The 13,612-nt window shown below is 46.2% G+C and overlaps 1 protein-coding gene and 1 non-coding gene across 5 annotated transcripts in view; one reads left to right on the top strand and one right to left on the bottom strand.

Annotated features, from left to right (window-relative positions):
• Positions 1–7,345, bottom strand: part of DPF3 (double PHD fingers 3) — a 237,377-nt gene extending 230,032 nt beyond the window's left edge. For all 4 annotated transcript variants that reach the window (XR_005064363.1, XR_005064364.1, XM_037031625.1 and 1 more), the window contains exon 1: positions 7,275–7,345. Coding sequence is in view for 2 of the 4 variants with exons in the window: in XM_037031625.1 (XP_036887520.1) it covers positions 7,275–7,306 (32 nt within the window). In the remaining 2 variants the exon portion in view is untranslated. The remainder of the gene's footprint in view (positions 1–7,274) is intronic.
• A 3,834-nt stretch (positions 7,346–11,179) lies between these two features.
• Positions 11,180–11,288, top strand: LOC118977042 (U6 spliceosomal RNA). Its single transcript, XR_005064438.1, has one exon. It is a non-coding gene; the product is annotated as a U6 spliceosomal RNA (small nuclear RNA).
• Positions 11,289–13,612: the final 2,324 nt, after the last annotated feature.

Genomic DNA, 13,612 nt, shown 5'->3' with positions numbered 1-13,612 from the left:
AAGGTAACCATTTTGTTTTGTCTTTCATTTGGCCAAAGTCTCACAAGTTAAGCTTCCGTGAATTCTCTGACAGGTTTTACAACTCCCTCTTCGTCCCTTAGGCCTATAGAAAGGTTTCAGCCAAAGGAAAGCCTAATCATAGTGACCCCAGAAGAATCTGGGATGTTCCAAAGGCATATCAAGGAAGGAGAAGCAGCGAATTCCAATCAAGACACTCCTGATACCTGCTGATACCCACCAGGGTATGCCAGCTTCTGTGGGGGGTCTGCTAGGCACCTCCATTTCCTCAGCAGTAACTCAGGTACTCCAGAGGAAACTCAGTGAGACATCAGTACAGGTCCACCATGTCAGCTCATTGAGCAGCCAGGTGTCTGCAGCTGCCCAAATGGAAACGAAATAAGCACTTTATTTCCATGTTAATTGGGATGGGTGCCAGAGTGGAAGAGAGGAAAGGTCCAGGAAGATGGGGAAAAATAAAATCTAGAGACAAAAAATCTTTTGCTGGGTTCCCCCCCTACTCCCTGGACACATTTAAAGAAAGGAGTGAGAAAAAGACAGGTATTCTCAGTAATTACACAACCCAAAACTTTATCTGAGTGCTTATAAATAGCAAAATAGGCCAATTAGTCTTCCCACTTCTCTTTCCTCTTTCCATTCTCTGGTTGGGGTGCTAATGAGAAGAAAAGTGTTCAGAAGAGAAAATCGTGTTCTACATGAGCCACGCCCCCTGGTCCTCAGCCCCAGGCCCTGAGAAGGGAGACCACTTTCCCTGTGGACTAGAAGCCCAAGTGGGCTGGCCCGGAGAGGGTGAGACTGCAGAAGAGTCTCCCATCTTAGCAATGCCACTTTAGAGCCACACTTTTTTAAAAAAGGTATAATTTATTTATTTTTAAGATTTATTTATTTATCTTTAGAGGGGCAGGGAAGGACAGAAGGAGAGAAATATCAATGTATGGTTGCCTCTCGTGAGTCCCCTGCTGGGAACTGGCCTGCAACCCAGGCATGTGCCCCGACTGGGAATTGAACCGCGATCATGTGGTTCGCAGGCCCGCGCTCAATCCACTGAGCTACATCAGCCAGGGCTAGAACCACACTTTTAAAACAAGGAAGAGTTTGAGCTCTGGCCCGACTGTCCTCTTCCTGTCCTAACTGATCATAATAAGAACCACAAAAAGTTTCTGACTTAACGTATTATCTTCACCTTAACGTCAAGAAATATGCAGCTCAGAGACTTTTTGTGTACAACATCACATAGGTAGTTGGTGGTAGGGCTGGGAGCAGAGCTCAAAGCTTCCTTTCCCGGAGCCTTTTCTCTTCCATTACTCTGAAGTCATCATAACTGCCACAGACGGGCCACTGGTGAGAAATGAATCACACAGAAGAGGGTCAGAGTTTGAGACAGGGTCACACCAACGGCAGGTGAAAGTTTGGGGGCTGCAAAACCTTTTCTGGTGGAGCTTCCAATTACAGTTAATAAAAAGAGCAGGTTTTCGAAGCGAGTAATAACAACAACAGCAAAAACCTCCCTCATTTCACAGCAACCTGAGATGACCACAGTCTCTGGATTCAGGGACGGTGGGGAGGCTGCAGCAGGATTAGACATGTGCCATCATTGTTCGCCAGGCTCAGAACGGAGGCCTGGGTGGTGGAGGACTCCGTGTGCGCCATTTGAACCCCGCTATTAGAAGCTCTGAGCCTAATCTCCCCAACACACTACCATTCACAAACACTCTACCTAGAAATTCTCAAGTCTGCCCCTTTCCCCACCCCACCCCCGCCCAGCACCTTCCAACCACTGCCTTTAAAACTAATGCAAATCACAGGCTTCAAAAACCTTCCTCTGGTGACAGTTTTATGATGCTAGCTCCATTCATCCATATGGTTTGACAGACTGTGAAACACTAGTAACCGGACCAATAAGAAAAACAAATTACAAAAACACGGCACCTCATCTCTCCCCAGTCACTCATACAACCAAAGAAAACTTTGGAACTTGCAATCATAATATCAGTTTCTCTGGGTGTTAAACAATCAGCTTTTCAGTTCCAGGCCACACAATGGTTTTATCCACTCACCTATGCCCACTTTATCTTTCATCTTTAAATATGTAGATATTGAAGTATCTACATATTTAAAGACTACTTAAACCTAGGGTCATGCTTTTACACAGGGCCCTTCAGGGAAACCTGCCTAGGCAAAAAACTATTTTCAGTGGTTGTGGCATTTCTTTGGCAGGGGGCTTGCCACATTTGGCTACATTTCTGTCTTCTAGTGACTTTCAGTACACTCAAAAAGCCACAAGGTACTTTGCAAGAGATTGGAATAATAAACAGGCCTGGATTCTGGTGCCTCTTTAGGACCCAGCCCCCACTGCCACTACCATCAGTGTGGCTGTACTTTAAAAACTGAAACATCAGCCTCAGTTTCCTTTCCCTTTCTGGTGCCTGCTCAAAACAAAGCATGCCGACCGTGACGTTCTATTTATTGCATTGATCTGAGCAGATGGCTCTTAAACAGCTTTAGATATGATGATCTTTTTCAGATGTATCCAAATTCCAGCTACCTGCACTATCCCCAAAAGACGGAGGAAGACGAAAAGTCTCCTCCCACAAGCCGCCTCTGAATTTCAGTCCACTTATGGTTCTGAGTGGCTGCCCTCCACGGTGCTCTCTGGCTGTCTCCCAGGTGGTCTGCAGGCCCCACTCCTAACAGAGGTTTACCCTGTGACAATGCCTCCACTTGGGTTCTGGCAGAAATCAATCTCCTTTATGGGTATCTCATCAAAACCAGACATTCATCCCGCTGAAAAATAATGTGTGCTAATGAAGTTTGGAGAATTTAGGGCTTTTTCTTTTTTCTTTTTTTCCCCAGTGGCAACCAGAAGCAGATGGAGAAGGTGGTTCTTAGGCATCTGTAGGCTTAAAATGCCTGAGGGTCATTTTTCGTTAGGACTAAAGTAATGTCCATAAAAGGCTGCAAGTTCGCAAAGTCCCAACCCCAACGTTCCCATCCTATTCTCATTCACAAAGAGCTAAGAAGAGATTAGAACCAGGAATGTGTTCCCCCCTACCTTTTCGTTTCTGATATCTGACCTGCCACAGCAAGAGCAAGGTCTGGCTTCTAAGTGGCTGACAATTACACAACTTTCACAGGCACAAAGCCACTTTAGATTAGAATGCAATGTATCCAGATCATAGAATGTATAGAGATGAAGATCTGAGGTCCATCTATACACATGACCTGCTGACTGACCTCAGCTAAGTAAGTATATTTACTTCTTCCAGAATTGTGTCCTTCATAACTAAACAGATATAAACAAATGCCTCTAGGCAAGTGAAGCTCCTTACAAAAAAAAATTTCAGTACAATTATGTATGTTCACAGTTGTAAGCATGAGACAATAGTTTACTGGTCGCATTCTTTACAAACACATAGTTACTTGAGGTAAAGCTCTGTTGGTTTACATGGAATAATTAAACAATAATAAGTTATTCTTTTCTAAGCAGGCAGTTATAATAATAGATTCATATGTGCATAATCAAGTCTGGCAGAAGGTGGCAGACATTCCCAGTTAAGTGCATACTAACCAGGGTTTTGATAACTTAATAAAAGTAAGCTGTTTAAAGTGTTGATAGCAGATTTGGGAAGCATGGTTTACCTGAACTAGAATAGCAAGTAAGATTACAATTTATATTAGAAGCATTGTTTCCTAGGTATATAGATAGCAACCAGAACACAATATGTAATGTGACCAACACACAGACCTTTATCTAATCCATATTTATATTACCTACATGTGTAATTACTTCACAACACGGCCTTTATCTTGCTTGTAAGTGTAATCAATGAGTGACTCACACATCTAGGTTCAGACAGTGTAGCTGCTAAATAAAATACTGTGTAATACCCATTTACACTTCATACATGTTCTTTGATGCTTTAAATTCTATCTGTCCAGATGTGCCTGCTTGGTTGCATGGCCACCTGCCAAGTCCCCTTTGTGATCTGATCAGTCCAGGCAGCTCCTGTTTCTGCCTCTAACACCCTGTTGGGCAGTAATAAGATGTTAAAGGCAACAACAGAGAGAGAAGCCAGGCTGTCAGCTTCAGAGAGAAGAGGGTGAAAGGTACAAGGAGGAGGAATAGGAAAGAGAGTTGAGGGGAGATCAAAGACAGGCAGAAAGAAAGCCAAAGTGCTAAGCCGAGAGGTGGCTCTGGGAGCTTGGGCCCCTAAAAAGACCCCAAAGCAATGAGATTCGAAGTATGCCATCCAGTTACCTGAGCTATTGAATTATCGAATGTCCTACTTGCAAAGAGCTAGTACAAGTGAGAAACGGTCCATATTGAGGGTACATAGGGCTCTACACAGGTGTTACATGAAACCTGATCTTTCCTCTCAGAACATTACCTACCATCACTTTATTCCCCAAACCTTTGTGTAACCAGTTTCAGTAGGGGGCGTTAGTGGGATTGGCTTTTTTTTTTTTTTTTTAAGTGCGGAGAAGAGACTCAGAGCGCACAGAGAAAATGCTAATGTCATTCGGCTCCGTTTCATTGTCAGGAGAAACACATGAGGATGAAAAAGAAAACATCACTCTCCAAACCATATTCCCTGCTCCCCTCCTCCCAGCCACCATCCATCCATCCTTTCGGCTTGATGAGTCTCTGCGCTTTGTTCTAATTTAGTCCATGCATAATTTATTCACGTGTGTATTGTTTCCTGATCAGCAACTTTTAAAAACAAATGAAAAATAAGATGTTTTATTAAACAAGTTGTTTTTAAAAATAAAGGCAGATGGTGTTGGTCTCCCAATAACAACGCGTATGCTCCCGCCATAGGAGTTTAAAAACCGTCCTGGGCGCCGAGGACCGCAGAGGACTCGGGTGGCCGGGGTTATTGTTCACACCCTCTTATCCCCAGGCGAAAGGGGTTAGGGTGCAAGAAAGGCGCAGCTAATTACAAAGGACCACTCCACTCCCACCTAGAAAAAGCCAGCAGGAGTGTTGTGCGTAGGCTGGTGTGTGATTGTATGATGCCACAGAACTACAAACATCACATTGTAACTGTTACTAATCAAAGTTCAAGTACAAAAATTCATAACTAATTCCACTAACCAGAACGCTTTCTGTCCCTCCCCCCACCTCTAACCCAACCCTACACAGAAATCCTTATCAAACACGTACGCTTCTGCAGTCTAAAAACAAAAACAAAAAGCCGGTGCGAGCAGGGGAACCCTGGAGCGTAGAGACATCGCGCCCGCCCGCGCGTAAGCGGGCTCCAGGGTAACCAGGGTACCGCTTTCCCAGTAGGAAGCAAACCCCGCGCACATGTGAGATTTCTCTAACTTGAGTTTACCAGGTGCCATCAACCTGATTGTGTGATTTCGGCTGGAAATGTGTAAGCTGCAAGTCAGCTGTGGGCTCGGTAGAACCCCACAGCATCAGCGGTGTAACAGCGCGAGCGACAAGGAAAGCGAGGATGCGGCGAAGTTACGCCCATTTATTCTGCCATAAAACAATTTCTTTCTTGGGTAAAGGCTGTGGCGTTGAAGTGCAGTATATTAGCGGTTCAGAGCGAGAACTGATGCCCGGGTTGCTGCTCCTTCATCAGCCTCAGCTTCAAATGTCCTCTTAACAGTAGCTTTAATATATATGTATATATTTAAAACTCCGAGACCTGGGACGTTCTTACCCTTTTTCCTATTACTGACGGGAGGGAGACAAGCTGATGCAAAAGCATTCCACCCTCGCCGAGCGTTCCTTCGCAACAGGAATCTCCCTACCGCGCCCCGCCCCCCGCAACCGTCCCTCCTTCAAGGTGCAAACCTGGATTTCAACTCTAAGAGATGGTGGGGGCGCGGACAACGGTGCGCGGAGTTGAAAGAACCTGGATAGGTATATGCCACGCGCCCGCGAGAATTCCGCACGAAACGCGCCCCCCACCCGCAAGGCCCCCTCCCCTCGCCCGCGGCTTCCGGGCCGACTAGGAAGACCCGACTCCCCTGGCGCGGGCTCCCGCCCACGTAGCGCCGTGATCCGGAGAGAGCTCCCGTCTGCCAACATCACTGCCAATAGCACCCCTTTCAGAGCGACGCTAGTTTTCCGAAGCCACCCCCGGCTCCGCGATCGCGAGCGGACTTGGCGGCTTAACAGTTCCACGGACTGGAAGGAAGGAAGGAAGGAAGGAAGGAAGGAAGGAAGGAAGGAAGGAAGGAAGGAAGGAAGGAAGCCAAGATGAAAAGGAGGAGGAAGGCAGGCAGGCAGGAATTGGCTGTTGGACCCAGGGACTGGCCCCCGCGTGTCCTCGTGCAGCCCGCCCCCCTCCGTCCCGGATCTGGGCGTCCGCTCAAAGTCTCCCAGCGGCGGCCAGAGGCACCTGCCCCTCGCTCGGGCCGGGAGCAGACGCTGCCCGCTCAGGCGGGGAGCTCCAAGCTGCCTCTTCGCCAGCCACGGCTTTTCACCCAGAGGAGGCGAGAACACCATTTACGAGACCTGCAGCTTCCCTGCCTCCAAATCAACCCCAAGTTAACCTGCGTCGTTAATTTACTGTAGCCATTTCGCCCACAAACACACCCGCAGACACACCAGCGACCGCCCGGAGCGCCGTCACGCTCCGGGGGTGCCCCGGCAGGAAAGCCCCGGGCAACCACCTGGACCCCAGGGCTCCCGGGACCCGCTGCTCCCCCTGCAGTCCTCCCAACTCCGGAAGGTTTGCACAAACTAACTCCCCGCCAGCGATCGGAAGGAGGAGAGCTCCTTGCAAACTCCGGAGCTGCGGCGGTCCGCTCGCCCTGGCGGACTGAGCCGCGGGGCGGGGGCCGCGGGCTCCGGAGGTACGAGGCTCAGCCAAGTGCACCCAGGCGGCCCCTGCCCGGCGCTCGCTCCCCGCTCGGCCGCCCCCAGCGCCGCGCTCACCGCCCGGAGAAGCCGGGCGCTCGGGGGACCGTGTTGTCCCCGAGCTGCCCACGAACCCCCAGCTGCAGAGCGCTCGAGCGCCAGGCTCTGCTGCCGGTATCCCTTCTCTCTCTCCGTCCGCCAATTAAGCAGAACACAAACGTAACAATTTTCTTCTTGTTAATTGCATCTCCTGACATTTCTGCGTGTTGTGGGGAAAAAGAGAAGGTGAAGAAGTAAGAGCAGAAAGAAAAGAGAGAAGCCCCGCAGCGGCTGCAGGCGCCTGCAAGCGCAGTGCATTGGCAGCGCTCGGCACGCAGAAGGCGCCTTTTTTTTCATATTGAAACCACGCGGAATATGTACATTTTTTAGTCTTACTTACGCTTTCAGGGGGTTGTGAATGACAGTCGCCATTTTGCTACAATGTAACAGAATATTGTCTGTCTCAGAGTTCTAAAGGTTCGCTCAGGGGAAGCAGCGAGCCAATCAGAGCACGGGATACCGGCCCGCCGGCCAATCGACGCGACTGGTCGCCAGGTGGGCGGGGCCTGCGCGGTGGTAGTTATTAGGGGAGCTGTCAAAGCCCAGAGGTCACTCCCTTTTGTAGAGCCCGAGTGCGAGCAGGTCTTAAAGGGGCAGTACTGCGCGAGCAGCTCTTTTTTCGGACTGAGGACAGTGGAGACGCACGGCAGAGTATTCTAGTTTGGAGTTTCTACTTTCCAAATAAATGCAGAGAGTTTGCGCTTCCGGACATAAATATTTAAGTATTTTCAACAAACCGTTGAACTTCATTCATTAGCTTTTGGCTTTTCTATTACGTTTATAATCCCCAAAGAGCAAATCCCTTGTTCCCGTGCAAAAGTTGGAAGGCTGCCGTTTCGTCTAACAAATTACTACACGTGCCCAGCTGTTTGCTAATGCTGTCAATCCTGCGGCTTTTTAACATTCTCATTCCCTAAATGTTTTATCTCGGCCACCTTCCTCTCTCTCTCTCTCTCTCTCTCTCTCTCAGTTTCTTGGAACTGCCGCCACCGTTCCTGGCGACTCCAGGACAGCGACTCCCCTCCCCCCTGGAATGTCTCAATGTCAGGCCCGCTCCCTCCCGTAGCCAGGGCTTTCGTTACGTAATGCACGGTGGTCACTCTGCGCAGTTCCCCACTACAACCCCTTCTGTTACACACATACACCAGAAACTTCTGTAGTAATCAGACTCAGGGAGGCTGGAGAGTCGAGTGGGACCTGGCTCTTAGACCTGCCCCTGGAGTAGGGGAGATTTAAGGAAATTCTAGAAATGGGTTAGACCACTGCTAGTAACTAGACTGAAGTTGTAGGACCTAGGCTGGGTATTGCCAGAGTCTCTTTCTGTGAGTAGTACACGCGATTCTGGCGTCACCTTTCAATACTTGGATAGAAGGCGAAAAGAATTTGCTAATGAATAATCTGATGTCCAGAGGTGTTCAGAGTCTGCATCGGCTTCAAGCAAGTGTGAACTCCTCGCTGGCGAACCTCTGACAAAAATTGAGAGATTTCTGTGAAGCCAGCCTTCCTCTGGGCGGTTAGGAAGCTCGGGGTGGATGCAATCGCACTAAATCCTGAACAGGGGCCTCGTTAGCATGCAGAAATCTGGCTACCATCCCAAAGTTGTCTAATCGGGTCAAACAGCTAAAATAGTGGGAGAGGGGTGGGAAGAGGGGAGAGGAGAGGCCAAATGGGCAGTTCTTCAAAGCTGTGCCCTCTCACTTGCTTTCTCAGCGCTCTTCTCAAGGCATTAAATGCAATTTAATTTTTTTAAAACTTCCAAAACTTTCAGACTTCAGCTCCATACACTACTGGATAGAACAGGGCTGAATCAGTATATCTGTCAGACTTCGCAGTTTTAACTGCTTCAGCCTTGGCTGGTGTGGCTGAGTGGATTGAGTGGATTGAGCACGGGCCTGCAAACTGAAAGGACGCCGTCCCGGTGTAATTCCCAGCCAGGGCACACGCCTAGGTTGCAGGCAGGGCCCCAGTGAAGGATGTGTGAAAGGCAACCAATTAATGTTTCTCTTGCACATCGATGTTTCTCTCCCTCCCTTCCCCTCTCTCTAAAAATAAATTTAAAGTCTTAAAAAAATATTTTAACCCCTTCATTCCACCTAGTGAATAGCCGAATCAAGTTCTATAGATTGCTTTGCACAGCATCTTGCCATTTGAAGTGATCCTCTTTTCTAAAATTGAGGTTGGAAAAATCCCTTTCCTATTAACTTGTCAAAGGATTTGTTCAAAAGTTAGTACTTTGCCTAGGATGGGTCTTGACAACATTAAAAAGCAAGCATTGTATTCCTATGCAAAAAGTAGGAGGTTGATTTCTCCCTCGCATCAATGTTTCTCTCCTCTTTCTCACCCTTCCCCTCTCTCTAAAATCAATGAGCATATCCTAGGATGAGAATTTTTTTTAAGGATGAGTTTGAAGTATCAGTCTGAACTCCCATCAACCTCTTTGACATATTTAAATTACAGCAATTCCAATTGGAAAACAACAGCATATTTTTTAAATATTTTATTTATTTATTTTTTAAATATTTTATTTATTTATTTTTAGAGAGAGGGGACAGGAAGGAGAAAGTGGGAGAGAAACATCAATGTGTGGCCACCCCTCATGTGTCCCCCACTCGCGACCCAGCCCACAACCCAGGCATGTGCCCCGAATGGGAATTGAACCAGCGACCCTTTGTTTCACAGACCTGTGCTCAATCCACTGAGCTACACCAGCCAGGGCAACAACAGCATTTTTTTTTTAATTTTATTTATTTATCTTTAGAGGGGAAGGGAAGGAGAGAGGGAGAGAAATATCAATGTATGGTTGCCTCTGCCGAGGACACACAATGTATTGTGTCCCCTGCCGGGAACTGGCCTGCAACCCAGGCATGTGCCCTGACTGGGAATCGAACCACGATCCTCTGATTCACAGGCCCATGCTCAATCCACTGAGCTACACCAGCCAGGGCAACAACAGCATATTTTAATATCTGCAGTTCGATAAGGTAAGCAGGAAATGTAGAGTCTGCCTCGAACGAGGCTTACAATTTAATGAGAGGGGGATAAATTTATATTATATGTTAAAGCAAAAATATACACAGTACTTTAAGCCTACATAGCCACTTATTGCATTAAGGTCCAGATGCAGAAACCAGCATAATTCATAAATACCTGTCACACTGGAATATGGCAGACCAGGTCTGTCTTTACTTTGAGAAATTTTAATCCCAAACTTGAACATTTAAGTTACATTTTATAATGGTTGAATTTAAAAAGTAATGAATTAAAGATGATCTTTTGTTTAAATTTTTATTGATTGATTTTAGAGAGAGAGAGAGGAACATCTATTTGTTGTTCCACTTATTGATACCTTCATTATTGGTTGATTCTTGTATGTGCCTGATCAGGTCAGGAATCAAACCCATAACCTTGGCATTTTGGGACAATGCTCTAACCAACTTAGCTACCTAGTCAGGGCAAAGACGGGATTTTTTAAAAGTAGGGTAGCCTTGCCTTTTATAAGCTGATGGAATGTCATTTTAACTCTACCAACATAGGTGTGACTTCTAAATAATGTTGTGAATTCACTTTTTATCAATTTTAAGACATACAATAGCTACTATTACTTTAACTTCTTTTTTAATAACTTTGTATCTTAGATCAGGATTTCCCTCCCTCCCTCCCTCTCTTTCTTTCTTTCCTTTCTTTCTTTCTATGCCAAAGCAGGTTCTACCTCTTAATTTACAGATGGCCTGATCCATGTGCAATGAGGCCAAATTTTTCAAATAATCCTTAAAATGTACTGATTTCACTCCTCCAAAAGGCACTTTTCTGTTTGTTTGGTTGGTTTGTTTTGTTTTGCCAGACTGCCTAGAAGCAAGAAGGCCTAGCTTGGGCATGTTAAAAGGAGACAGGGACTTTGGATAGTTTTGGAGAACGGTAAATTTTACATGACTCATGCAAGGAAGTGCCCTATACGGTTAGAAGAGTGCATTGCGGAATCCACCTGCCAGAGTACACTGTGAACTGGGTGACCTTGGGCAAGTTTACACAGCAATGTGAATGTTTTCTCATCCAAAAAATGGCAATAATCATAGAACCTAGTTCAGGTGACTCTTTCCAGGATAGAATGAGGTAACACATGTCAAGTGACCAAGCTCTAAATATATGCTAATTATCTGTTTTTTTATAAATACATTTACTTCTTTCCTGTTGACATAAACCATGTGGGGCATCTAAGCGAAATGACACGTCAACAAAATGAAATGGTTGCCCTGGATTCGGTGGCACATGCGCTGCAGTTGGAAGAACATGGAGAAGGTTGGCGTGGCCCCTGTGCCAGGATGGCATGCAAATTTGTGCAGAATTCTGTGCTTTTTATTAAACCCTGATGTTTTACATCTTCTATGAACTCATTCATAAACCACTTTTCTATTGAAAAATGTCTTTAAATGTCATGTACTCACCCCTCAAACAACTATTTAGAAAGTGGATACGTTTAGGTTGTATTTTCTTGCTTTTGCCCCTTTAAAACAGTAAGGGGCTTTCATTTTGCATTCCAACTTAAGAGCCGTGTATCTACTTTATTTGTTATCACCTAATTACAATTTTGAAAATATGAAAAAAAAGAAAGTGAAATTGTCTATTAGATTTAGTGTGTTTAAACTCATTTTAAAAATATATTTTATTGATTATGCCATTACATATGGTATTAGATATGCTATTTCCCCCCCCTCATTCCCCTCCACCCTGCACACCCCCTCCCCCACCATCCCCCCCCTTAGTTTATGTCCACGCATCTCAAGTTCTTTAGATTCTATCTTTCCCATACTGTTCTTGCCCTGCCCCCTATTTTCTACCTACCATCTATGCTACTTATTTTCTGTACCTTCTCCCCCTTCTCCTCCTCCCACTCCCCTCTTGCTAACCCTCCATGTGATCTCCATTTCTATGGTTCCACTCCTGATCTAGCTGTCCTCTTGGTTTGCTTTTGTTTTAGGTGTGGTTGCTAATAACTGTGAGTTTACTGTCCTTTCACTGTTCATATTTTTATCTTGTTTTTCTTAGATAAGCCCCTTTAACATTTCATATAATAAGGGCTTGATGATGATGAACTCCTTGAATTTGATCTTATCTGAGAAGCACTTTATCTGCCCTTCCATTCCAAATGAAAGCTTTGCTGGATAGAGCAATCTTGGATGTAGGTCTTTGGATTTCCTGACTTGGAATACTTCTTTCCAGCCTCTTATTGCCTATAAGGTCTCTTTTGAGAAGTTAGCTGACAGTCTGATGGGAGCTCCTTTGTAGGTGACTGTCCCCTTATCTCTTGCTGCTTCTAGGATTCTCTCCTTCATTTTAATCTTGGGCAATGTAATTATGATGTGTCTTGGTGTGTTCTTCCTTGTGTCCACCTTCTTTGGGACTCTCTGAGCTTCCTGGATTTCCTGGAAGTCTATTTCCTTTGCCAGACTGGGGAAGTTCTCCTTTATTATTTGTTCAAATACGTTTTCCACCTGTTGCTCTTCCTCTTCCTCTTCTGGTACCCCTATAATTAGAATGTTGGAATGTTTAAAGATGTCCTGGAGGTTCCTAAGCCTCTCCTCAGTTTTTTGAATTCTTGTTCCTTCATTGTTTTCTATTTGGTCATTTTTTTCCTTCCTTCTGGTCCACTCCCTTGATTTGGGTCCCAGTTTCCTTTCCATCACTATTGGTTTCCTGTGCATTTCCCTTCATTTCAATTAGTTTAGCCTTCATTTGTTCCTCCAATTTGTGACTAAAATCAACCAGATCTGTGAGCATCCTGATCACCAGTATTTTGAGCTGTGCATCTGATAGCTTGGCTATTTCTTGGTCACTTAGAATTATTGGCTCTGGGACTTTGAGCTGTTCTTGAGCCATAATCTTTTGGTCTGTTCACACCTGTTACATATGAGAAGTGGAGCCCTAGGTGTTCACCAGGGCGGGGCAACTCAGTTGTTGGGTTGTGACACTCTATGTGGGGGTGGGGTCAGAGAGGGGCAATGGCGTTTGTTCCACTCTCTCTCTCTGATTTTGTTCCCCTCTGCTGCTTCCCACAAGCAAACCTGGCCCCCCTGGTGCCAGCTCCCAGGTATGTGGGCCTGTGCACTCTCCAGGACCCTGTGGGTCTCTCCAACAAACTCTCTGCGAGCCTGGGAGCTTCTCCCAGCACCTCAACCCCGAGAGTTTTGCCAATTGGTGCTTTTAGGCTTTAATTCCCGTTGCTGGGGCCCTAGCCTGCGCAGTCTGTCTCACAGCTTGCTCCTCTGCCTGGTTTATCTGCATGCGTGAATGTGTGACCACTGTCAGCCAGCCGCCCTATGCCCTCACTGGGTCTACCTATTGCCACCCCACGCCTGGGATCTGCCAACCGCCGCCTGCGCTCCTGGGTCGGTCTGGCTGATTTTTCCTGCACAACCCCACTCCACCAGCCACTGACTCTGCCCCTTTTACTGGTCTGATGAATGGTTTTTTGTTGTTGGACTTCCGTACAGTTCAATTTTCTGTGTTTTGGTTGTGTTTTTGTTACTAAAACTTTGTTGTCTTTAAACTTGGTTGTGCGAGGAGGCACAGTGTTTCCACCTATACCTCCTCCATCTTGGCCGGAAGTCTCTCTGTTTAAACTCACTAATCCCAGAAAAATGAACAAAGAATACTTTGTTGAGAACAAAATAGTATTTGGTT

This window comes from Sturnira hondurensis, unplaced genomic scaffold (genome assembly GCF_014824575.4).
Source record: "Sturnira hondurensis isolate 20B ecotype Veracruz unplaced genomic scaffold, ASM1482457v3 Scaffold0021143, whole genome shotgun sequence".
NCBI lineage: Eukaryota > Metazoa > Chordata > Mammalia > Chiroptera > Phyllostomidae > Sturnira > Sturnira hondurensis.
This window is presented reverse-complemented; position numbering and strand designations above follow the sequence as displayed.